The 25,142-nt window shown below is 47.7% G+C and overlaps 11 protein-coding genes across 11 annotated transcripts; 9 read left to right on the top strand and 2 right to left on the bottom strand.

The window, feature by feature from the left end:
- Window positions 1-1,242: 1,242 nt before the first annotated feature.
- On the top strand, window positions 1,243-2,292 carry N7525_001734 (DUF3632 domain-containing protein; the record flags this gene model as incomplete). The annotated part of the gene is made up of 1 exon (XM_002557613.2): window positions 1,243-2,292. One exon carries the CDS (start codon window positions 1,243-1,245, stop codon window positions 2,290-2,292), a length of 1,050 nt encoding a protein of 349 aa, XP_002557659.1.
- Window positions 2,293-3,816: 1,524 nt separating this feature from the next.
- Window positions 3,817-4,220, top strand: N7525_001733 (uncharacterized protein; the record flags this gene model as incomplete). The annotated part of the gene is made up of 3 exons (XM_002557614.1): window positions 3,817-3,936; window positions 4,000-4,086; window positions 4,149-4,220. 3 exons carry the CDS (start codon window positions 3,817-3,819, stop codon window positions 4,218-4,220), a joined length of 279 nt encoding a protein of 92 aa, XP_002557660.1.
- Window positions 4,221-5,578: 1,358 nt separating this feature from the next.
- Window positions 5,579-7,185, top strand: faeB-2 (putative feruloyl esterase; the record flags this gene model as incomplete). The annotated part of the gene is made up of 2 exons (XM_002557615.2): window positions 5,579-5,882; window positions 5,942-7,185. 2 exons carry the CDS (start codon window positions 5,579-5,581, stop codon window positions 7,183-7,185), a joined length of 1,548 nt encoding a protein of 515 aa, XP_002557661.2.
- A 478-nt stretch (window positions 7,186-7,663) lies between these two features.
- Window positions 7,664-8,952, top strand: N7525_001731 (uncharacterized protein; the record flags this gene model as incomplete). Its single annotated transcript, XM_002557616.2, has 2 exons — window positions 7,664-8,170; window positions 8,230-8,952. 2 exons carry the CDS (start codon window positions 7,664-7,666, stop codon window positions 8,950-8,952), a joined length of 1,230 nt encoding a protein of 409 aa, XP_002557662.2.
- Window positions 8,953-9,637: 685 nt separating this feature from the next.
- Window positions 9,638-10,428, bottom strand: N7525_001730 (uncharacterized protein; the record flags this gene model as incomplete). The annotated part of the gene is made up of 3 exons (XM_061212024.1): window positions 9,638-9,679; window positions 9,738-10,137; window positions 10,208-10,428. 3 exons carry the CDS (start codon window positions 10,426-10,428, stop codon window positions 9,638-9,640), a joined length of 663 nt encoding a protein of 220 aa, XP_061071250.1.
- A 1,521-nt stretch (window positions 10,429-11,949) lies between these two features.
- On the top strand, window positions 11,950-13,358 carry N7525_001729 (putative MFS monocarboxylate transporter; the record flags this gene model as incomplete). Its single annotated transcript, XM_002557619.1, has 3 exons — window positions 11,950-12,113; window positions 12,165-12,402; window positions 12,450-13,358. The coding sequence occupies 3 exons, from the start codon at window positions 11,950-11,952 to the stop codon at window positions 13,356-13,358; spliced, it is 1,311 nt and encodes a 436-aa protein (XP_002557665.1).
- An 861-nt stretch (window positions 13,359-14,219) lies between these two features.
- On the top strand, window positions 14,220-15,328 carry N7525_001728 (dihydroneopterin aldolase family protein; the record flags this gene model as incomplete). The annotated part of the gene is made up of 3 exons (XM_061212023.1): window positions 14,220-14,633; window positions 14,723-15,082; window positions 15,152-15,328. 3 exons carry the CDS (start codon window positions 14,220-14,222, stop codon window positions 15,326-15,328), a joined length of 951 nt encoding a protein of 316 aa, XP_061071249.1.
- A 1,014-nt stretch (window positions 15,329-16,342) lies between these two features.
- Window positions 16,343-16,817, top strand: N7525_001727 (uncharacterized protein; the record flags this gene model as incomplete). Its single annotated transcript, XM_002557620.2, has 2 exons — window positions 16,343-16,504; window positions 16,560-16,817. The coding sequence occupies 2 exons, from the start codon at window positions 16,343-16,345 to the stop codon at window positions 16,815-16,817; spliced, it is 420 nt and encodes a 139-aa protein (XP_002557666.2).
- A 1,276-nt stretch (window positions 16,818-18,093) lies between these two features.
- N7525_001726 (uncharacterized protein) lies at window positions 18,094-20,163 on the bottom strand (the record flags this gene model as incomplete). The annotated part of the gene is made up of 8 exons (XM_002557621.2): window positions 18,094-18,373; window positions 18,431-18,677; window positions 18,746-18,902; window positions 18,960-19,209; window positions 19,259-19,649; window positions 19,711-19,838; window positions 19,905-19,960; window positions 20,023-20,163. The coding sequence occupies 8 exons, from the start codon at window positions 20,161-20,163 to the stop codon at window positions 18,094-18,096; spliced, it is 1,650 nt and encodes a 549-aa protein (XP_002557667.2).
- A 432-nt stretch (window positions 20,164-20,595) lies between these two features.
- On the top strand, window positions 20,596-21,933 carry N7525_001725 (alpha/beta hydrolase; the record flags this gene model as incomplete). Its single annotated transcript, XM_061212022.1, has 5 exons — window positions 20,596-20,797; window positions 20,864-20,989; window positions 21,060-21,214; window positions 21,275-21,614; window positions 21,635-21,933. The coding sequence occupies 5 exons, from the start codon at window positions 20,596-20,598 to the stop codon at window positions 21,931-21,933; spliced, it is 1,122 nt and encodes a 373-aa protein (XP_061071248.1).
- Window positions 21,934-22,719: 786 nt separating this feature from the next.
- Window positions 22,720-24,877, top strand: N7525_001724 (uncharacterized protein; the record flags this gene model as incomplete). Its single annotated transcript, XM_061212021.1, has 2 exons — window positions 22,720-24,146; window positions 24,202-24,877. The coding sequence occupies 2 exons, from the start codon at window positions 22,720-22,722 to the stop codon at window positions 24,875-24,877; spliced, it is 2,103 nt and encodes a 700-aa protein (XP_061071247.1).
- Between the last annotated feature and the right edge of the window lie 265 nt (window positions 24,878-25,142).

The following is a 25,142-nucleotide window of genomic DNA, read 5'->3' as shown; positions in this document are numbered from 1 at the left end:
GGTTGTGGTAGATTTCCCTACCGTGGAATTGTCTGATTCATAGATCAACGCTTGCCTTAAGTGGTTTGGACAAAATCTCGATGTATAATGCCTGGCTAGGTTCTTTCTTTTCTTCTTTGAACCAGCGCTATGTGTCTACCTCAATCTTTCAGATTTATGGTAATCAATGGGACAGTCAGAGAGAAGAAGCAAAAAAAGGAATTGGTACTCGTACTTTGTACATACATGATCCCTGCAGGGCTGCATTTTGGCCCCGATAGATCATCCTCGCCTACTCCGTAGAAACCAAGCCATCATTCCAAGTCGAAGTCGAAATAATTTCAGGGTCACAACCTGGGGCCACCCGGGCTATTAGGAAATGCACGTGCTAAAAGGCCCTCCAGGGCTCTATCACTCTAGGAAGTTGCACTAGTCTTTCAATGGGTTTGGCGACCGCACTTTTCTGAGGACGCATTCTTGAACCGTTGGATTGATGCGCTTCCCTTGTCTTTTCTCTTGCTATAAAATTGCTACATTGATGGGCTGTCCGTTTGGTGGTAACTTCCATAGGCTTGACGCTTCCATCAACGCACAACGGCCTGGAGGATTTGAAATAACTGTAGATCGGCATACGGAGTACTGAGTACTTTTGATGATGACGATGATGATGATTTGATGATCATGATTATGCCCCAATTCATTTACAAATGTAGCTAGCACTGTATACATGCTGCCATTTATGGGCGAGTGCCGTTGGGCCCGCCGACAGCTAAAAGGTGTTCGCTAGCCCCTATGACGATCCAGAGCGGTTCTCAAACCAAGCATCCAGTTGGTCGCATTGGACGTAACATTGAAATATTGCTAATGTATGTAGGCCATCTCATCACACTCTCTTCATGTACACCTCGGGCTTGCGAGTTTCCAGTCTTACTCGCAGGGTTTGTGACCGGCTACGTAGTACCTGTCTTGGCTGCCGGCTGATCGACAACCAAAGAAAATAGTTCAGTCTATAAGCGCATACACGAGACCAAATCCAGATATTGGGCTGTTAGCCTGTCAGAACCTACGTTGCTGCCTAGCAGGGGTGCAGGAGGGTCCCCACCCTGGGAGAGAAATCTCTTTGTCCTTTCGTCCAAGTTGACCCTTACGACGATTTAAGTCCCCGTCTGGTTCCACCATATCAACTCTTTCACTTCCCCACTGTCTTCTTTCTCTTACCTGAATTCTAATTGGATCATCATTCAACATTGTCAGCTTTCCGAAATGGACCACCTCCGTGATTCTCTGCTGAGCCCTCTGCCTAGAGACACACCTTCTACCGCAACGATCGACCATACTCGCAGAGATCAGGAAGGTACACGCCAGTCTGTCGCTCGGGGTGAATTCAAAGAGGTTCGGGACATGGCCTTTAGTAACCGGACCTGGGTCGTTACCAGCCGATACTGCGATATTGGAGATGGTGTAGACTCCCTTGAAGGCCATATCCATTCCCTATGGTATATGTACTACGAGCTTAGCCGAAACATCTCCTCCGAATCACCTGAACATGAGGGAATAGTCCTCGATATCCTCCGCATTCAAGGAATGGGGCCGTTGACTAGACCTACACGCGGAGTCCATGGGATTGATATCGCAAGAACCGTCGACGGTACACTATGGAACGATCTCCCATTCTTGGTTGGCGATATGACCAATTTCTGGGTCAATCATAGTGCTTCTATATCGGGAACACACCGTCTTAACTTTGCAACATTCCTGGCTAAACTTGCATCCACTCGTGTCGCTAAGGATAGGCTGTGCCAAGTTGCTCTTCTGATCTTCCGTACTCTCTTTGAAAGCCCTCAAGCACTTCACACTGGGGAAGAGTCAGACGAGGAAGACCTCAACCGGGGCACCAAGCAGCTTGAGGTCTTTCATCTATTACCAGCTGCTGTTGCTTGGCTGAAAATAGCAAGCCACAACCTCCTTTTGCTATCAGAATTGTATTGGAACGACTGCCCTAGCCACATCAGCAAGGGTGGTGAGGAGTTTCTCGAATCTGAGCTCGGACAGCGATCGCCTGCTGGATTCTCGCCATGGAGATACATGTTCTGGCTGAAGCGACTTCATGAGATTCAGGAAGAAGCTAAGGAGGCCAATAAGAAAGCCCTGGAGGGGCTTGCCACCGAGGGCATCGAGTACATGATCAACACAATCAAGCAAAGGAATGCTGAGCTCCTCAGGACTTACAAGAATGGTGGCGATGCCCTGCATCAGGATAGGCATCTTTCGTGCCTAAAGCCCCTTGCAGGCGTTGAGGAGCCAGAGTCGTAAAGACTTGGATGAAGTTTCGAAGGAAAACTCGAAAATGCCCATGTAGACATTCCCCCTTCCTCTCTTTCTTTCTCGGCCTCTTGAGTCTTCAAGTTGAATGTCACACTCTCTGCTCCTTACTGTCGATCTTTATCAAATCTACGTCTGTTCTGATTTTTAGAATGAAGCAGGGACGAAATTAAATGCCTTTCTCCGGTCCGATAGAAAGTACCATCATCTAGGGACGCAAAATAGTGGCAGTTTTGGATGGGGGCGATTCAGCCCTCGCTATCCAACGCGGATGGAAAGCCAGCCGTTTCTATGTTGTACTCCGTAGCGTTAAATTCTGTTCTTTTGTCAATCCCAAGGTCCTCATGTCTCATTTGCCGACTAATAAGATGATAATCAATCCACTCCAGCGAGCCTGAGACATAGAAGAGATATGAGGCCATTGGCTGACTTTCCTTTTAACCCTTAGGCAATTATTACGTCGGCCTTAAGCACCAAAGCTAATACTGGAGCCTTGAGGTCTTAGTGTACTCACAGGTCCGTCTGTAGTTCCTCCGTACAGCAAAATAACGCGTCCATCTCTACTTCAACGATCTCTGAGATCATACACTATAAATAAAAACTAGTCTTCATAATGAGAACTTTGACAATTTTGATCTTTCTATTTCAAAGGACTTTTGATGGCCATATCTACTATTTAGGTTGTGAGCCCGAATTAATTCCAGCCCTAGGCGCGAATCTGATCCGGGTTGGGCCGGACCACAACAGACTTGGTGCATGAAAGGAGTTGATCGTCAGATGGATCGATGATAATTTTTTTTTTGGCTTCAAAAGGCTTAGTGCATGAATTTCACTGAATGCACTATTGCTCCAGAGCAGACTGCTGCCATAAGAAAAAGAAACGAGGTTTCCAATTCATGATTTCGCTTTCTTATCCTTCAAACGCACATAAGTCCTAGAAGCTACGTACAAGTATTGCGGGCTGAAATAGATGCATCTACCGATGAGGCTCACATTCCAAGGTCTCTGTGAACCTCTGGCAAACCTGCGGCCAATTCACTCCACCTCCTTGTTTTGTATACGTATATCCAAATCTTACATACTTCCACATTGCATGTGCCTCGAAGCTTGCAGTGTTACATCGCATAAACGCCCTAGTTTTTGGGACTTTCACCCCAGCCTTGCAGCAGGCCACAAGGCTGTGTACGCAGGGTTTGCGGCCCGGCCCGTGGGGCAGATCAGTAGTACTGTTAGCATTAAGCCAATGATAGCATTGCCTATTCTATACCCCGTATGAACGAACTTTTGGATATATGAGGCATATCTTTTATTGGATAGCTTGGATAATCTTTCGACCGCGGCCTCGATCATGGCTATATCGAATGTGAGGATGGTATTTGTCAAATATCGCAGGAAATATTCGTCATTGTCTATATAAGACACCTTCACGGCGCTCCAGTTTGTGAAGTATCAATCTCATCAACCTTTCTCTCTCAACTACTATACCGCAATCCTCTACAAGACCACTCTTCCACCATGCATATTACTAGCATTGCCATTGTCTTCTTCGCCGCAATGGGCGCGGTTGCTAGCCCCATCGCGACCGAGTCGGACGATCTTGATGCCCGAGACGTACAGCTTAGTAAATTCGGAGGAGTAAGTTCTTCTTATAAGATGTCTATATAGAAATAGCACTAACCTTTCTGAACCGCTTTACAGGAATGCAGCTTGAAACACAACACGTGCACATACCTAAAGGGTGGAAAGAACCATGTAGTCAATTGCGGTTCGGCCGCCAACAAGAAGGTAGATTCCGATTCGATTCGGGGCCAATTGATTTGTTCTTATCATTTAATCTTCATCTACAGTGCAAGTCTGATCGCCACCACTGTGAATACGATGAGCACCACAAGAGGGTTGACTGCCAGACCCCAGTTTGAACCAATTATACAGTTCCGCAAGAAACAGAGTCCTTGGCTGTTTTGATTATTCTCTAGCCCATCATAGGTCTGAAATGGTTCGTGTCTCTCAATGCCAATGATCATACGCCAAGGAGGGCTTGGAACAAGCAGTGGATTCTGTCTGTATTGGGGTGAGGTATTCGTACAGTTCTCGTTATCACCACACTCGTTCGGTATCTAGCTAGCTCTACTTCTATGAAAGTGTTGCCTATTGACTGCCTATTCTATTGAGTAATATTACTAGTAGCAGTAGAATTTCTGACAGTTTTCGAGATTGTTGGCCAGCTGTACAGTGCGTCTCGTAATTGGCGTTTCTCGAACCCTAATAGCCAAGATACACTAGTTTATATTAAGGACTTTCCCCGGTATCCCTGTTAGTAGAGTCTATCTTGTTCTATACAAAGGGCAATCAGGACATATAGCGGGGTTTGTGTTCACTGTTCGCTTGAATGTTATTATTTATTGTAATAGGTAGTTTATTATTAATCTCTAGTAGTGGTAAGGCATTTTGCTATTAGATACTTAGGATAAGGCGAAGCGAGTGGCCGGGAAAAATTGAAGGGGCGCAGCGAGGGTGCAAGATAGAGAGGCAGGGATAATGAGAGAAAGGGAGGAAGAGCAGCGAAGACGGGTCTTTCATGCCGGAGGGCATTGAAGGGAGGTTACATGATGGCGTATTGGGGCACTAAACCCGAGAAGGCAAAACTACCTAGAACACGCCGGCCGTTTACACATATACATATTACTATATAAATCACAAAAGCATGCAAACACCACCGAGGTTAGTCTCCATTCAATTGCCTTAAATTGACGGGTGTTGAATTACAGGTAAAATAAGAAGTGCCGATTTCAACAGCCTTAAAGTGAAACAGGTGTGTGTATTCTCCGCATTTGTGGAGATCCCCGGATTTCTCCCTCTGACTCGAGGAAATAGAAATATCCCGTCATTTTCGGCTTTTCCGGATCACCTCCGAAACCCGCTATTTGGTCTAAGCTTTGCAATGCTGCCGATGTCGTCGCGTCCTTTGTCCTCTCCGCAGCCTGGGGTTGCTCATTCGCTGCCAATCCCCACATGCTAGTCGGCCAAACTTCGGGTGCTTTAGCCTTTTCGTTATTGATCTGCAGGAGTCGGTCTTCGGGAACTCCTGGTCTAATATTTGCCGTCTCAACGTTCATATTAATACGCAATAATACCGCTGCCATGGGAGGAGGAAACATACCTCGGAGCAAATAACCGGATATTAAAGGCCGCTGGTCTGCAGGTGTCGCATCATTAGTGTTTTCCACGGTCTCTCCCTAATATGACTCGTCTTCATGTGTTGCCCTTGTTGGCAGCCATGGGCTCCCTTGCCCTGGCCAGCCAAGACGCCTTTCAATCAAAATGTGTCGAGTTTGGTGCTCAAATCGACATTCCCAATGTCAAAGTCAACTTTGCCGAGTTTGTGCAGGGAGGTACCAACTTATCCTTGGCGGATAATCCACCTAGCTGCGGTAGGTCGAATCAGGCCGTCCCCGTAGACTTGTGCCGGGTCGCCATGGCCGTGTCGACTTCGAATAGCAGCGAGATCACGCTAGAGGCTTGGTTCCCTCGTGAGTACAAGGGCCGCTTTTTGAGCACCGGAAATGGTGGTATCTCTGGGTGTAAGTTGTTCCCGAAACCAACATAAACCAACACGTCGGCTCGTCTAACCTCAACGCAGGTATTCAATACTATGATCTCGCATACACCGCGCAACTAGGGTTTGCCACTGTCGGAGCCAACAACGGACACAACGGTACATCGGGAAAGCCTTTCTACCGCCAACCTGAGGTAATCGAAGATTATGCATACCGTTCTGTTCACACTGGAGTGGTCATAGGCAAAGAACTCACCAAGCAATTCTATGAGGAGGGCTTCGACAAGAGCTACTACCTCGGATGCTCCACTGGTGGCCGCCAAGGTTGGAAATCTGTCCAGAAATACCCCAACGACTTTGACGGGGTGGTCGCTGGTGCCCCTGCTATCGGCTTAGTCAATCTGTTCTCGTGGAGCGCACATTTCTACCCGATCACTGGCTCCCCGACTTCCGACACATTCCTGTCCCCAGCCGAATGGAAGATCGTCCACGAAGAGATCATCCGCCAATGTGATGCTATTGATGGCGCCGAAGATGGAATTATCGAAGATACCGACCTCTGCCATCCTGTCTTGGAAACGTTGACATGTGACCCCAGTGCCTCAAGCAAAACAAGCTGTCTCACAAGCGCCCAAGTCAACACCGCCCAGCAAGTACTATCGCCATTTTACGGAATTAATGGCACCCTGCTATACCCCCGCATGCAGCCTGGATCCGAGATCCTCGCTGCACCAATAATGTACAGTGGCGCACCATTCCAATACAGCCAAGACTGGTATCGATATGTCGTCTACAACAACCCGGCCTGGAGCGGGGCCAACTTCACAGTAAAAGATGCTGCTGTGGCTCTCCGCCAGAACCCGTACAATATACAGACGTGGGATGGTGATATCTCTTCGTTCAAAAATGGTGGCGGCAAAATCCTGCACTACCACGGCCTCCAAGACCAGCTGATCAGCTCCGACAACTCCAAGCTGTACTATTCCCACGTGTCAAAAACAATGAAACTACCCCCCAATAAATTGGACGAGTTCTACCGCTTCTTCCCGATCAGCGGTATGGCCCATTGCGGTGATGGAGATGGAGCCTATGGTATTGGCCAGGGCGCCAGTACCTACGCTGGTACCGACCCCGAGGACAATGTTCTTATGGCAATGGTTCGGTGGGTCGAGGAGGGCAAGGCGCCGGAGACTGTTCGTGGTACCAAGTTCTCTGATGGCCCTGGCTCTGAGGTGGAGTACAAGCGCAGGCACTGCCGCTGGCCTCGACGCAACGTGTTCAAGGGTCCTGGTAACTACACTGATGAGAACGCTTGGCAGTGTGTTTAGGCTTGCTTGCCCCTTGTTGTGTATGTGGTTCTTCCGAACTACCTAGAAATATCATTAGAAAATCGTCAGAATTGACCTATTCAATCCAGCTCACGTATAAAGAGGATGTAAACAACCTTGGACGTCATATGGGCAGAAAGCAGACGGAATTCATCGGCAAAACAATGCGCAAGATCAGACCGCCTAGCAGACTGCCCCGGCTGGATTGTAGATCAGTTGAGCTGTGTGACAACTATAATACCCGCTAGTCATTCCTCCTTTATATATGTCGTTTATGTGAATCTTTGCAAATTTTGAAAGATAACAATATATTGCACCCTCCACTAGTCTGCGCACGGATCACCGTTTAAAGCCCCATCGAAGCTACCCCTCGGATCGCGTATATAGCGGCGACAATCCCGCGCACCCTCGAGTTTCGAGTTCACAGCCTCCCCATAACCCGTCCGCCCTACCAGCCCCCTTTCCAGACCCAATCGCAATGGCAGACCCAGCGATGGACGAATTCGCACAGACCCGCGGTCCCGACGACCTATTCGACGATGAGATTATCCCGATCTCCACGGAAGAACAGCAGGCGCAGACAGAGATCATCACCCCCGAACCAGAGCCACATCCAGAGCCAGAGGAAGTACAAGTACCCAAGAAGCCAGCTCCCGAGCAGCCAATTCCACGTGGGGAGACTCCGCAGCGGGGCCGTGGAGAACGAGGCCGGGGACGACGGGGCCGGGGCAAAGGAGGACGCGGTGGTCGGGAGTCCGAGCAGAAACGGTCAGAAAGCTCTCCGCGCAAAAAGACTCCTGTCAATGCACCTGCTGCCGAAGCGCGCGAGACGGCAGCTTCGAAGCCCGAAAAGCCCGTTGAGTCTAAAGAGCAGACCGCTCCGGTTGAAGAGGGTAATGGTGAGGATTCGGCTGCGAATGGCGCCGATGCTCAGCGAGTCCCTGCTGTACGTGGTGACCGGAGTGCCACAGGTGGACTGAGGAAGGTGTGTACTGCATCTCTTACCCAGATAACGGTAGTCCCAAGCTGACTATTCCCTCTCAGCCTAAACTCACGGAAGAAGAACTATCCAAACGCATTGCAGCAGCAAAGGAAAACGCCGTAAAGAAGGCTGCGGCCCATGCCCGCGCCGAAGCTGATCAGGCGTCGTTCATGGAGCGCGAGCAGGAGGCAGCGAAGAAACGTCGCGAGGAACTCGCGCACCGCCGCGTGATGGATAGTGAACGCGAGAAAAACAGACAGCGGAAACTCAAGGCCCAGACGGGGCGTGAGTGGGACTCGCAGAAACGCGAGGAAGATTATGACCCCCGCGGTGGAGGCAGCCAGTTCCGACGCGGTATGCATGGTGGCGTGTCTGGCGCCGTACGACGGGACTTTGAAGACAGCCGTTCAGAAGATGCTGCAGACCACACTGGTGGTAACCGGGGTCGTGGACGCGGTCGAGGTGGCCGTGACCGTGGATCTCCGCGGGTCCCGCAGGGAGACCGGCCACGCAAGGGCTTGGCTGACAGTATATTTGCAACAGAGAGCCCTGCTGCGCCGGGGCTGGATGATAAGAGCGCATTCCCGGCTCTGCCCGAGAGACCCAAGAAGACAGAGACTAAGCCTGTGTCCGTGCCGGAGACTAAGGTCAAGGCTGAGACTAAAGCCGAGCCCAAAACGGAAACTGCTCCTGCACCATCCAAGTCACAAACAGCAATGGATAAATTGGATGATACGTTTTCACCCATTACTGGAACTTGGGCAGACCAGTTCGAGGATGAGTGACGAACTGTTCCGTTGGAAATGAGTTTCTCTTGGCTTTTCTTCTCATTGGTTTTTACGATTTTCTTTCTGCATTTACGACATGAAGATACTTTTCCTCACTTGCAATTTGATATCCCGCTGTCCTGAAGCATTGATTGGTGGCTCAGATGGGTCAGATGCAAAAGTCCGCCAGCATTACATATATATATTTTGCTCATACCGAATACTCCAGGCTCCGTTCTGGAATTTGTGACATTTGCTATATTTTCGGCTTATTGATGTTGAAAAAAGCATAGCCGGCCGCTTGCCTCTGTTCTTGACATACCTCAAGAATCTGATCCATTTAGCTCCAAATTACATAAGGGACGGTATACTCAAGATTCTTTATGTCTTTTCGGGCATCTCGTTCGACATCGTTTTATATCTTTTTCCTGTGTCTTTTGTGGACCCTTAAGCCTTAAGCTTGCAGATACTGTCCGTCTCGTTGCAATCCACCCTTACAAAATCCAGACCTGCACGAATAATAGGGAGGTACGCTTCCCCCAGTACCGGCCGGAGTAGTTCGTACGGCTCTCGGAATTCTCCATTCCACCATTATCGTAGCAAAAATTGTGCCACTGAAGAAGCTACCTAGAACTAACAGAGGCACAGAGGTAATGATAAGCTAAAATCCTTGCTCCCCGCCACACGTGTTTTGAGATCCGTCCTAACCGATCAGGTGATAGTTCAATGTTGTGTTCAGGCGGGACTGGTTGACGACAAAACAATTCTTCAAACCCAATGGTCAAAGGTGCTGCTGGACTGACGGTGATCTGTGAGTCGGGTTTGTTTGCGTCGCGGGATGCCGTAATGGTCTGCCGTATCTTTAGGACGTAGTTGACGGTCGGGTCCGAAGCAACAGTCTCAAACTTGATGTCGGGGGTCTCTCGACTAATAGACACGATGATTACAAGCTTCACATCGCCCCTCGAATTCGTGAGCCACCATTCTGCATCTGCCCGTAGCTTTCGATATGTCTCTAATACTCCTACTTTGACTATAACGGCCGGCCGTTTTGGATTGCGACCTGGAATAGGTTGCGTAGGGCCAAACGACGCGTCGGCCTCCTTTCTGCAAAACACACCTTGAATGGTTTCGGACCCTAACGGGCGGATCGACTCGTCCAGCCCCATGTTGTATATCTTATACTGCACTGCGCCATCTAGGCTGCGTGAAGCTGTTTCATGGGCCCTAGTAAAGAGCTTTGATGATCATATATCCAGTGCTGCGATTAAACATCTGCCGAGTCCTGCGCAAAGAAAACTTATCCGCAATAGCTGGTGGGACGTTTGTGAAACGTATATATTTCACCACGTCGGTTGTTTCTTGGTTTTCTCTGATAATCTTCCGGATGGCACTCTCCGTCGAACCGATGGCTTCGACTGTGTCGTCGGGCAGCGCCTCGAAGCACTCGACGTCTGAGTGCTCGACTTCTAGGGAGCCCGAGCCATCCGACATTTCTGAATGTCTGGTCTTTGTGACCAACGTAAGGTTTTCCGAAAGGGAATCAACGAGGAAGGTGCAGACATTCCGGCGTCCGAACCTTGAAACCTGGAAACTATATGGTCTTAGTAACTTTCGCATAAGGTTTGGAGTATCGAACCCCGCGTCATAGGGCTGAGAGACAGGGCTGGAGAAGAGCAGTCAGTAGCAATGGTTCTCGTCCTCGTTGATGATGAAGATAGAGAGGGAGAACAGGTGGTCTTGTGAAGGGATCCCATAGAACCCTAAGGTTATGCCTCTAGATTCATAAGCATTTGGGCAAATGCGGAACCCCTTTCTCATCTGCACGCACCTAGTCATTGACCGCCAGGGTGTTGGCCCTGGTATGTCAGATGAGATGAAATAGTCCACGAATGTGAGATCAGATGGCAAACATGGAGCCTCCCAAAGGGTCGAGCTTCGGATCTGCGAACACGACTTCATCAACCAAAATCACATCAGGTCTGCAATGTGGAAGAGCCAAGATCCAGAAGCATCAGAGATATCTGAACAAGTCCGGAAGACCGCAAGAGGTGACTCTTTTTTATGTAGCAGATGAAGCGACATGCGCTGAGACGAGCCATCAGGGGATCGCATCTAGGAAAAATAAGTATTCGATATCTCTCCGGATCAAGGCGGGCAAGACGGTCACAGAGTATTGGGGGACACCTCACAGTCACATAACGTGCGGAGCAACGAAATTGTTGGATAGAAACATCCGGTAAGTGCCACGTGAAATCGGTGATGAAATTCATAAGGTCGAAGACGATAAAAATGGTTCGATTGAACCATATCTGATTTTGATTGCTCATATAGAACGAAGATTGTGAATAGGTGGGAGATTTTTCTCCGAAGTGGATGTGATTGGTCCAGTCTCACGTCAAATGACACTAAATAGGAGTTATGCAGGTAAGAAATTCCCCGAGAACGAAATGGTCATGCCGGATAAATACTTGCATTATGATCAAAAAAAGGAATTACGTAGAACCGGGCTGGGGAGAGGCCCCAAGGGAAGCAATAAGGTACTAAACTAATAGCACTTACTACCCACCATGGACTCAGTCAACATAGCTTTATGTAGACAAAGAGAAAAGGAAATGAAGAAACAAACACCCTCCAATAAAGCAGATGAACAAAGTTAGGACCCAAAATGAGCCCTACAAAAGGGTATATACGTATATTCCGGAAGCGGAAGTGATATTCAACGATCTTACTCGGTAGATGTAAGACCCTTGAACCTCGAACATCGGAAATCGGAAATTCGGAGATGCCCGACCAATTTGGAACTGCATAACTACTCCGTACTCCGTATATAGCCTGAGATCATCCTATAACCAGCAGCCAACCCAATCGGTAGAGCTCGGCTACCCAATGCCGAACCGGGGAAGCTCGTGACTAATAGCAACCCCAGTTTTTCCCCACAGTGGAGTGTTGGGAAAAGGGTTCTCTTTCTTATAACTGCTCTTCTTCCATACATAATGGCTATCATATATCGAAATGAGTTCAGAGAAGATACATGGCGCCCAACCACATTTACCACCCGTGCCGGGCAACTTAACGTCCGACAATGAACACGAAAACGAACCCCAGAAAAGAGTGAACGGGGGCTTAAATGCGTGGTTAAATGTTCTTGCGGGCTTCTGTGTCTTTGTGAACTCATGGTAGGTTTATATTCTTGTACTATTCTTATGTCAAACTAATATTTGTTCCAGGGGCCTGCTAACGACTTATGGCGCTTTCCAAGAGTATTACCAAACAGAACTTCTACCAAATGAGAGCCCATCCACAATCTCATGGGTAGGGAGTATCCAGGCCACTCTAATCCCAATGGTTGGACTTGCTACAGGGCCATTAGTTGACGTCGGCTACTTGCGTCCTTTAATTATATCCGGAAGTTTCCTAACTGTATTCGGAATGATGATGACGAGTCTCGCCACTTCATACTATCAGGTAAATCCGAAATCCAACATCGGATGACCATTTTCTGACAGGCACAGGTATTGCTCGCCCAAGGCTTTTGCGTCGGAATGGGAGGCGGCATTTCCTACATCCCAGCCCTCGTCGTAATCTCCACGAGTTTCACCACAAAACGCCCAATCGCCATCGGCTGCGCGTCAATCGGGTCTAGCGTGGGGGCCGTCATATTCCCAGTCATGTTCCGCCAATTGCAGCCCAAAGTCGGATTCCCATGGGCAGTTCGCAGTATTGGCTTCATCAGCCTATTTCTCGCTAGTGTCTCATGTTTGATCTTGTGCCGGCAACCAGGCCAAAAAGCCCGTGCGAGAAGTCTTATTGATTGGAAAGCCTTCCGGGAGCCCTCGTTTATGATGTTCTCGCTCTCGCTCACGTGTGTAATGCTCGCATACTACGTGCCGATTTTCTATGTCGCCTCCTATGCCCGCACGGTGGTGCATACTACGACCGATTTTAGCTTTTATATGGTTGCTATTGTCAACGGCACGTCGGTCATTGGTCGTGTCGTTCCATATCTGCTCGTTGCATATATCAAGCCTATCGGGATCTTGATATTCGCTGTGACGGCGTCGGCGATTGCCATGTTCACTTGGATTGCGGCTACTGGTATGGCTGGGTTCATTGTCTGGGCATGCTACTGGGGAGCTCTCAGTGGTGTTTTGGTTACGGCGCCCACTTCTATTGTGGCACATCCGGTTTTCTGTCCGGATCCAAGCTTTTTAGGGACTCGGTTGGGCATGATGTGGGGGATATCGTCTTTCGGAGCGCTTGCTGGAACTCCAATTGCAGGTGCTTTGGTAAATCTTGATACCGCGGAGTTCTTGCGTGCTCAGGTCTTTGCGGGTTGTATGATGGTTGGCGCTGTCTTGTTACAGGTTTGGCCAACTTTCAGGGTGGTTCGGTATGATTTAGAGAATCCTCGCAAGAAATAAGCAATGCAGTGGAAACTGCAGGGCGATATTGGCGCTCCGAATCAAGACAAGTGAAAGGAGTATTCTTCTAGCTCAAAAGTAATAGATTCGGTAGACTCGTACCACACATAGAAAGGTAGACTGTACGAGTCTGCTACTATAGAGAACGCTATCAGTGTCCATATACTACACCCAACATTCAAGATACGAGAATCTGGCTCAATGCGCTTTAAGGCTTCATTGATGACTCGGTGGAGGCTGGGACCATGTCCAAATGTTGCCTTATAGGTTTTAACAATATCATCAAACATAAGTACTGCTTAAATATCCATAATGCCTGTGTTTATATCTAATGGGGAAGAGGACAATTGTGAAGTCCGTGATTATTTCTCACATAGTTGAATCAAACTCCACACAAATGAGCAAATAATCTGCAAGAACGTATGTTTCTCACATGAATTACATTACGCTCTTTTCCCTAAACTACTCCGTACTGTTCTTTCCGAAACCACGCAGATTATCCTCGGCTTCATATGCATACATAATCTTACATCTTCAAAAATCACAGTGAAGAGCATGGGTTTGCAGCAGAGGCTCTTAGCTCAAAGCATACTTGCAGTCTTGATAGAATACATGCGGAGACTAAAACATCCAGAAGATTATGTGCGTGCGAGAGAGAGAGAGAGAGAGTGAGAGAGGAGGATGAGAGAAGAGCAGCAAGCAAGTAAGTGGCCTGATCTATTAGGCACCAACATTTCCTCGCCGTCACCACGTGACCACAGGTGCCACCAAAAATTGTCAACACTTAATTAACTATGACTCGTTTCCCGTTACTATCAATGCCTTATAGCACCTAAACGTTCAGTGAAAAAGAAAAAAGCCATGGCCAATCTCAGAACATCTCTCTCAATAGAGCCTCGGCCTGACATTGCAGACACCATCCAACTTCGGAATATCCAACTTCCACTGCCTGTCGCTCCCGAGGCATGGCATCGCGGGGGAAAGAAGCAGCCATGCAATGTATCTTTCCGACTCACCTATGCATCATCAGCGGCTGCTGCTGAGAGCGATGATGTCAAAAAGACCATTGACTATGGCAAGCTATTCAAGCGATTGGATGCAGAGCTTGACGGTCTGATCTCAGACAACAGCTCAGAGGTAGCTCGTGGATGCGGTGTTCTGCGGGGAGATGGAGAGGAATTGCATGAACACCTGCGCGGAGAAGTTGGCCAAGACGTTAGGTTGGCCGCAGCACTGATAGCTAAATGTGGCATGAAGCAATTGGAAGAAACCGCGGTTCGTTTTCTACCCTTCTGCTTCCTCCGCCCTGGTTGCACCAACAGGTTTTGATCAGATTTCAAGAACGTGTTCTAAATATATATTAGTCAAACACTTCGAGCGACCCATCCCCCGCAGTTCGGGGAGACTTTGGTGAATTTGAAGTAGAGCTTCGCCTTCCCAAGGCCGTCCTGCGCGCGGATGGAGGTCTCTATTATCGCGGTAAGTCTGCATTGGCTGTGGTCAAGGGGGAAACGTCTCCGTCCGCCGAGAAAAGGCTCGCCATCCTCGAGGAGGAATTCAAGATAGAAAATATTCGATGCTATTGTATTTTGGGAATTAACCCGTGGGAACGACTTGAGAAGCAAGCCGTTCATATCTCTCTGGCATTCAACGGCCCTGCACTACAACAATGGGGCTCAAAGTTTGTTGATACCTATCAGAAATTAACATTGGAGGTAGCAGAGGTAAGCTACAATCCCGTCCTTTTCTTTTCGTTTTCTATTAGTAGATCCTGTTAACACGCATTATAATAGCGTGTGGAATTTTCATCTTTCGGTAGCGTGGAATCTCTTGCGTCGCTCATTGCTCGGATTGTGGTTGTTGAGTTTGGACACGAGAAAGTCACTGTACTCGTACAGAAACCAAGTGCTTTGGCATTTGTTGAAGGCTCGGGTCTAGAAATCACTCGTTCCCGTGATTTCTTCCAGTGAATCGGGAGGATAGTCAGATAGTCACCATTCTTATCTGCTGTTAATAAATATCTGGCTTAGGAAGATAGATTCACTTCATTGGTTGCAAAGAAGCACTATGTGACCTACTGTAGACAGGATCATGCATGTGATATATATGAATACTAAAAAAGAAAAACTCGCCACCTGCTTCGATAGCTATGGAATTATGTACATCATGTAAAAAAGATCTGGACTCGCGGGGAATCGAACCCCGGACCACTCCCATGCTAAGGGAGTATTATACCACTAAACCACAAGCCCAGTTGACTGAGAGAACGGGCGGGTATTGTGACAGTCTTCACAGAATGTCCGTATCGAGATAGCATAGACAGCATTGTAGGTATAACGCTGGCATCAACTACGTATGCTTTCGCCCAACTGTTCATCCACGACACGACCCATACCACAAGTGCGAGGGATTTGTTTGGACCGAGTTGTCTACGCAGACAAACTGACGAGCTTGTACGCGATACTTGAGATCAACACCTGGGCTTGGAACAACGCGCTCCACTACCTGATTGGAGATATAGCTTAACAAGGAATCAGTGTTCTAAAATGTGGATTGGTAAAATTGGTCGCTTCGATAGCACTACTTCCAGCAAGGAAAATAACTAATAAAACCTGGCCAACTTGGGGAATTGTTTCATAGATCATCGGGATACTACCGATGCTGGACCAATGGCAAAGCGCGATGTATACTCATCATGACTTCACCCGGGGTCGTGGTGGCAAGGACTATTCTAAGGACAAGGATATATAGAATTAAATAAATAACTGATCTCAAATATGCACTCCGTACAAATCCCATTATAAGAATTGCGACCATCTCCACACGGAAATTCCCCAATATATAGTTTCACAGTGAGTATACACATTCTTTGATACAACAACTTGTACCATCCACTTCCCTTATCAATTCACCACGGCATTATCTCCCTCCGTATGTCAATTAGTTTGCTAATAATTCGGTATGTAGGTCAAATTAACCCCAATATGACAATGGGGGCCGATAGTACCTTCAATCGTCAAACAACTGCGGTGCCCGAAGGAGGTGCCAGTGCCCAACCTACTCCCGCCAACAATGTCGGCGGTGGAGAGGGATGGGGCGACAGGCTCTGGTTAGGTGGCAAACACGGGGGATCAGGTCACGCAAAGGTAGGTGATTTGGCCTTATAGCACATGTTGGCGAGTCCTAATTGTGGTATTGAAGGCTACCAATCCCAGATCAACAATGGGCGACTTCCTCGCTTTAGATGATCAGAAGACACGTGGGCAAAGTAAATTCGTTCAACGCCAGAACTTGGTTGATAACAATGTTGCGCCTATGAATGCCCAAGGCGAGCCGACTTGTGCCACCGAAGATCATTCTTTTATGCGCCGCAAGGCCGGTGATCCGGATACTTATCCTGGATGGGGCGCATTCAAGAGTTTTTCGGCATGTGAGTTTCCCTCTTTCGAGAAAGATTAATAGGATCATTGGTTCTGACAGAGCCCAATCTGTTGTAGAGGATAATGTGGTTCAGATGTCGACTTACTATATTGTCACCTGTCATCTGTAAATTTATATATTATAAAGCAAAAGCCACCTGCTGCACGCACCTCAAACCCACAGAAGGTGAAATTGTAATTTAGTACATAACGAATTCTTGTTATATTACAACAACCACTTTTATAAGCCCTGCACAACTTCACTGGCGACTCGAGCACCTCCTTCTCGCGATGCCCGCAAGCCTGCAAATGCTGCGAGGATCTCCGTTTCGGGTGACTCGAGCTCTGGTAGCATTGCCTTGGTCCGGGATAATATAGACTCGGTTCATCACCAAGTGTATCAGGCAAGCTATGACTGTCAGTCATTGAAACATTTTGTGAAAAGAACAGAAATACTCGGATGGGTCTGACTCACCCAATAATCACCACAGATTCGCTCCTCATTGTGACTAGATCAGTGTTCAAAAACTCAACCAACGGATTAGGACTCAATCCATCTAAGGAGCTCCTTTAATTTAAACAAGAAGCAACAGCAGTCCCCCACTTTCGAGGATTCCCTCCACATTGACCCATTAATCCCATATCTCGTCTCCGGCGTCCAATTTAGATATGATTAACGAGGAAACGAGCGCCTACGTACTCGGAGGCGAAAGGTTGGGCAACGCTCCGATTGGCGGCATTTAAATGTGGATCAACCGGCATAGCTTGTGATTGGTGTCATGATTCCCGCTAGGGTTGAATCGGGAATGTTGTATAGTATCCCGGTTGATAAAAGCACATGGGACTGGGGAAGGAGGATACCAAGAGACATATTTCACAGATTTCGGGCTTACCACAATTGCCACTCTTTTCGTGCTATATTTAGGGGAGATCTCGTAAGATATAGAAATAAATTAAAATAAAAATCGAGGGAAGAGGAAACATGTCGCTATTGTTAAAAATGCCAGGGTACTGCAGGTGTGACGTATAGGTATTTTGGTCTTCTTTCCACAGCTATAGACTACGTTGGATGGAGTCTACAAACGGACTAGAATCAAATTGGCGGTATGACAGTCAAGATTTAATATGGCAAAATATGATATAGCGTACTGGACATAGCGGACACGGCAATGAGTAGAGATTTGTGGAAGCTGAGAACCGGAGGAGCTATCTAGCCGAAAAACATCTACTTGGACCTGTGATATAAGGAAAGGGATGCAAACTGAAAAGAAGATGTGTATTCATTATAACTAGGCTGTTTAATTGAACAAGAGCCTTTATACTTCACTGTGTTTGCCATGATCAGCAACTTGGGTAACATTTTGTCCGTTCCCTTCAACTGGAACTCCTTCGACAAGTCTCGGGATAACAGGATCAAGGGAGCCACTCTTTCTGAAGCAAAGGTAAAACAGACACCCCGCTATGAAGCCCACGATTGCGAGAGATCCATACATCCAAGGAAGATACGGATCTTGAGACACTGGGCTTAGACCGATACAGATCGCCGCCGCAATGCCAATCATGAGCCAGAAGAGTGCGGAGATGAAAGATCGAAGGCTAAAGTAACGTATGGTTAGTTTGGGTTTGACGGTATCAAGTGGGCGGTTGACTCACTTCTTCGGAGCATGTGTGAATGCGAGTTCCAAGCCAGTAACAATAATAAAGGCCTCGGAGAATGCGACTAAGATATACGTAGGGGCTTGAATCCACACATGTATGCTTTTTGCTGGGGACATGTAAATATAATGTTGTAACACGCTGGAGTAGATCATGGAGATCGAGACAAGAAGGAAGCCAGCGAAGATTCGACGGACTGGACTGAAATTGATCTTAAACTTGCGAAGGACTGGATAAACGCCCACTGGAGATAGGTAAATTGGTTAGCAGATGTTTTCTTCTTATTTTCAGTCTCTTCAAGTCGATACTCACAGTCAAGAAGTGGGATAAAGATACACAAGGCGATCGGGTCAAGGTTTTGTAGGAGATCATTCGGTGTTCCGTGCAATGCCATTTGTCCAGCTTGTGAGATAAGATTGTTCCAGATCTGGACCCAGCAAATAAAATAAAATGGGAAGAATACAAACATCTATAATATTCGTAAGTTAAGTATATCTTAGAGCGAAAGTATTGGACTTCCACTTACTCTGCAGCTTCTAAAGCCTCGGCGGACGTCCGAGACGTACTGGTCCGTGTAGCGCGGCGAAGACGCAAACGGATACTTTCGTAAACGGCCTGAAGCCTCTAGAGCTGATGGTTTTGCATCTTCAAAATGCTTCTCCTGTCGGGCAATGTTCAAGACCTTGCATGCATCAATGATAGCAGACCCTTGGGGAGGAACCTTAACATATCGCTTCTGGCCGGACAAGAATACGATAGCTGAGAGCAAGATTGCACTGGAAGACATTAGGCGGTGCAACATACATGTGCCTTATCCCAACTTACATCAATGGGATCAAATATGCAAGCCAGAAGGAGTGTTTTGCCTCCACATTGACTGTAATCAAGGGGGAGAGAGCGCCAACATTGACGACCCAGTAGAACCACATAAAAAGTCGTTGCACGGTCAATTCAGGATCAACAACCACACGCTCGCCTGATTTTAGAGTCTTCAAAACCGGCTCTGCATGTTGGTATTGCTCGGCGCACATGGGAGTCACGTTGGCCTTGATACCACCTGTTCCCAGACCAATTATGACCATCGCAGCAACCAATCCTCCAAAACCAGAATCACCCCCAAGACCAGCTGGTGTTGCAGTGGCGACGAGGATGGTTAGTCCGACCACGTAAATCCCTAGAGAGATGGTGATAGCTTTGAATTTACCGATATATTGATCTGGAGGACTATTAGCAATGATGCTGAAGACCTTGCGGAAAGATGGGGAAAGATATATTACCTGCAACAATTGCACCAATAATGGTGGAGGCATAAGCCCAAAATTTGAAGAAATTCCCCAGAGCCGACGCGGTTGCTTGTCCTCTGCCTAGTGCGCCAGGGAGACCGGACCCAGGATCATAGGGGTTACTAGATGAAGTAGTTAGTTAGGCCTTGCTCCAGAACATGGACGCATGTTTGAAAGGCTCAACGTACTTGATATAATTTTGCATAGGACCGCTGAGGCCAAAGTAAGTGAACCGTTCGCCAAGCTAATAAGTGGACGTCAGCGGACGAGCTTGGGCATCAACACGTGGGCGGTGGGGCAACATACCTCGACGACGAGGATTAATAGCGCAACGCGTGGGAATTTGTCGGGAATACGGCGGAGTCCAGCATGGAGACTAGTAGGAGACTGGTCGACTTTGTCCAGTTCCTCTTCTGAATGGTTTCTGTCGGCTGAGATAGAATCCATCTCGTCTGAAAAGATGTAAATATATGAAGTAGTGTGCAAATCAATGTGGGAAAGAAAAAGGCAAACCTTTTCTACTCCATGTTAAATCAGAGGAATGGCGTTTTAATTAACCAACTCGGTCAGTGGAAGGTTCGATATCGGGAACGAATCCGGGGTGCATGGCCCACATGGGACCCGCAGATAGGAAGACCCCCGCCCCCGATGCCTATCGCTTATCGCTTAGATCGGAGCCGATAAGGTGGCCGATGCCGCCAACCAGGGCCATGCATTATACCCGAGGCCTATCGAAGGGGAGGTGACTAAATTTATGAACACTGTCGCTTTTTTTTAATCAATTTCAATCTTTCGCCTAGTATTGCCCGTTTATCTACCGTGTTTTTTTGCCCTCACAATTCCTCTTATTGCAAGGCTAATCTGCTTTGACACATGACAATGGCTAGTATACAAACACCAGCCGTGGTAGAAGAGAAGGGGCGCTTGTCTATTCCAGAAAAACTCTTGGGTGGGCTGGATCCTGAATGGGTAGAGCTATGGGAAAAGCACGGCAGCTCCATGGTGAGAGCCGACGAGCTATCTCTTGAAGAATATCGCAAAAGTCCCGCTACGTACAGCTTCACCTACCCAACATGCCCAGGTAAGTCGGATTTATGAGCTCCAGTCATTCAATTGGGGACCTAGACAAGTACTGAATTTGATCAAGGCCCGTCCGTTTTCCATGTTGAGGATATAGAGATCCCGGTCTCTCAGCCAGCTGGAAAGATCATGATCAGGGTCTATACTCCAGCAGGTCCAGGGCCATTCCCTGTCCATCTAAACTTCCACGGAGGTATGCGTATTATGGCGCCACACTTCCAATTTCCGGTATGAGCTCTTTAACCATTTTTCATGGACTTTAGGTGGATGGGTCCTTGGCAATCTCAACTCCGAAGCTGCTTGGTGCCGGCACATGTGCAACAAAGCTCAAATTAAAGTCATTGATGTCGACTACCGACTCGCTCCGGAGTTTCCCTATCCTACCAGTATCTACGATTCATGGGATGCCGTGAAATGGGTAAGTGCAAGACCGAATGCCATTTGAGGTGTGCTTCGCTAACACCGAATATTTGGACAGACAATCGCCAATGCCTCTACTCTAAACGTTGATGCATCGAGCGTTTCTATCGGAGGTCTCTCGGCTGGTGGTCAAATGACTGCAGTAATGGCACATTTCGCCCGTGACGAGGGAATTGATCTGAAACTTCAGTTGATCATAGTTCCGGCGACAGACATGCGCTATTGCCTAAAAACAAGGGAGCTGAACGAGGTCACTTGTCCATACGAAAGTGTCTTGCTATACCGTGATGCCCCTTGGGGACCACTAGGCAGAGAGCAATGGTTCCTGAAGTATTGGCTCGGCGATGATGACGGCAAGTCATCCCTTTCTCTTTTTCCTCCTTTCAATTTCTTCATGCGTGTACTAATGGTTTTTCAGCTACCCAAGAGAGAATCTTGACAAAAGAATGGATCTGTACACCTGTGCTCGCTCCTTCGTTCAAAAACCTTGCGAAGGCACACATCATCACCGCGGAGTTCGATCTTGAGCGAGATGAAGGAGAATATTATGGTCGGCTTATGCGGGAGGCTGGAAACGAGGTCACAATGAAGAGATACCCAGGCGTGCCACATGCATTTGGACACTTCAATCACCCTGAAAGGGGACTCTCACAGAGCTTTGTCTACATTGACGATACGAGTCGAATCCTTCGGCAAGTGCACTCTCGGCAAGAGTGAAGGGAAGGGAGATAGTACACAAATTATGATAATTTGGAGAATGTGAAAAAGATTTAAAGGAACCATGGAATTTACAAACTTTTTTATATTCCCGGGGTCGGCCCGGGTGATGCGGGGACAACCTTGGAAGGTTCCAAGATTATCAGCACGATAACCCCGGATTGTGTCCAACAACTGACCAGTTAGTTATAACACCCACCAAAACTGCGAAAAAAACTCCAACTTTTACTCAGTCCCTACGCGGGTAATAAACGGAGGTCTTATAATCTCATGCAAGATTCACCCGTGAACGCATCATGAATATTTTCCAGTTCATAATGTTGGTCGTTGGATATATACTTCGCTCGGCCCCATATTTTAGAGGTCCCACTATACCAGGGGCCTAGACCGGGAAATTCGCACCAGGAATAGGTAGTTAGATGAAGAATAGTACAAACAAGTCTAAAGGTCCGAAAATATGTAGTGCAAGTTTTAAATAGACTTTATTGGGGACAACGGCCATATTTCTCGCTTCCGTATACCAATGTCGCATATACCCCCACTTCAAGGTTAGCGCGACCTAGTTCAAAGAGCTAGATGGACATTTGGTAAAAATAATTGCATTAACACACGAGGAACTCTGTGGTAGAGCTGGAGGCAGAGAGTCGTCAGAACCTTAAAAGACCTGGCATAATCACGTGGCATGTGGGACCACTAGGACCTACTTCTTTGTAGACATCCTACCTCTTGACCTATCGGGGTTTGGCGACTAATACATGTGCTCATGGCAATTTTCCCAATACAAAAATGTCAGGCAGAGCTCGTAGGTACATGAGTAAGCGAAACCGCGCTTGTGATTCCTGTCGTGCTAGGAAGGCAGCTTGTCGCATTGATCGAGCACCTCCCTGTTACCTTTGCACGCTTCATGGGAAAGAATGCACATTCTTACAGCCAACCTCAAGGCCACGCCAGCCTTTCCCTGAGGTGTTCAGCTCACAGATCCCGCAACAAGCTGAGATAGGCTCACACTCAGAGCAGCATGAGGTTTCACCAGTTGGTGACTCAGTCCATTACGATATCTTGATGTCGATTGATGATAACGGGAGAAATCATTCAGTTGCCACTGCACCTGAGGCATTCCATGATTTTTTTGACGGGGCTGGAGTATCATTATCGGGTGGCTTTGAGGATGGCACATGGCCAACTGGATTTAGTCCAGGGGGCTTTATCTATCCATCTCCTAGGCTGGCAGGGACTGGCTATTCGGAGGATGGAGGCTTATCGCAGGCTGACTGCCTGCCATTGATTATGCAGGAGAACGGCTCATCGATTTGCCCCGACACTCAAGGTGTAATGACACCACAATTGCTCGGCAGTAGTGGTGATATGGACCCTTTGCTGATGAGTCGTTATCAATACGACAAATCTGGGGCTTTTTATTTTAAAAATCTCAATATCCAATCCGTATCCTCGGGGACCGACCCAACGCAGTTTTTACTGTCAAAACCATCAATATTTGCTACCAGCAGGGAGGAAAACGGATGCGAGAATGTTTCGGCCCTTCAATTGAGGCAGGAACTCCAATCTTTGGTCCCGGAGGGTATAGGTCTCAGACTAATTAACCTGTTTGAGAGGATAGTCGCACCGGACTACCCAATACTTCCACCAGGTGAATTGAATCCCGGCACCAGCCCGCCACACCTCCTTGCGAGCGTGTACCTACTTGTCGAACCTTTCACTAAATTTGATGAAAAACTATGCATCGATCTGGCATACGATAAACCATCAAATGTGGCACTATATGGGATCATCAATAGAGCGCTCTCGCATGAGATACATGCACCGAAGCTTTGTGTTGTACAAACAATGCTTCTTTTGGTCATTCGACCTTATCCAAACCCAATTGTATTGGATAGTGGATTCAAATGGTCCCAACTCGCCAGTCTTATTGCTTGTGCCCATACTCTTGGACTACATTTGGATCCAAAGTCGTGGCGATTACCACCGTGGCAAATTGCCCAGCGACGTTGTCTGTCTTATTTTATTTATTCGACAGATAAGTGGCTCGCATTGAGCCTTGGGCGGCCACCTTTACTGCATTATGATAATTGGCTCGTGACAAGTCCTAGCCAAGAGGATCGTCCTGTCAGTGGACTTGATCCTCAAGCCTGGACGAAAATCATGAAGCGAGCCAAGCTCGACTCTCTGCTTGACCGTGTTCTGACTCAATTATAGTAAGTCAATCCCCATGTCCACTATCTCGCCTTATCCACAACTCACCGATCCCAGCTCCCCTCGTGCCATTAATACCATATGTACCGACTACGAAAAGACTATCGCATTGACCGGTCCGCTGCTTGAAGATCTCTTCTCATCGCACAGACCTGTATCTGCACCATCAACCGATTTCAGATCGTCAAATCAAGGTTCATCGCATCAAGGCAGACCAACCAGACTAGAGAGAACACTCGAGATGAACTACCATTATATTCATCTCAGTATTTGCAGGGCTATTTTGAGACCATTCCTACAACCAACTGTCGAAAACTTGAATGAGGCAGATTATATACTGGCGCATGAGCAGGCCCGGATCCGAGCAGAAACCTGCATTTCCGCGGCAGTGGAGTTTATTCACGGACTGCGCCCGGATGACCTCGAGACTGTATGGCCGGCCTGGAGTGCGACTGCATTCTCATCTATTTGTTTCCAAATCCTGCACATGGCTACCAGCTCCGTTGATAGAAGCGAGGCAGACAAATGGGTCACTTGCCTCCACAAAGTGCGCCGGGATATGCGTCTGAAGGCTGATGTTCTCCCCTGCCTCCATCTTGGCCTTCTCCGGATTGACTCTATATTTTGGAAGGGGATCGAGAATGTCTTGCATTTGGAAGAACATGCCCGACAAGCGTTTGCGTCGGGTTCAAGCATTGGTCGGCCTCTTGGTATAACCGGGTCAGCCAAGTGATCATGCATTGCATTAATATATACGTACTATTAGACTTGCAATGCCTTAAGTGTTGAAGTGGAAATGTAAGGATCAGCGCAGCTAGTGATAGGTGAGGCGGAATCGATCTAATTACGACTATTGTGTAGCTCCATCTCCTCTCGATCGAAAGCATATTGCACAAATTATTTCCTCAGATCTTACCGGCAAGTTAGGTTCAGCTATGATGCAATCCCTATATTTGTATGTTGTACTCCGCAGGGATGCACATCCAAAGGCACAAGTA

Source organism: Penicillium rubens (genome assembly GCF_028828025.1).
Source record: "Penicillium rubens strain IBT 27055 chromosome Unknown utg000001l_segment0_segment0, whole genome shotgun sequence".
Taxonomy (NCBI): domain Eukaryota; kingdom Fungi; phylum Ascomycota; class Eurotiomycetes; order Eurotiales; family Aspergillaceae; genus Penicillium; species Penicillium rubens.
Note: the sequence above shows the minus strand (reverse complement) of the source record. Positions and strands in the feature narration are given on the sequence as shown.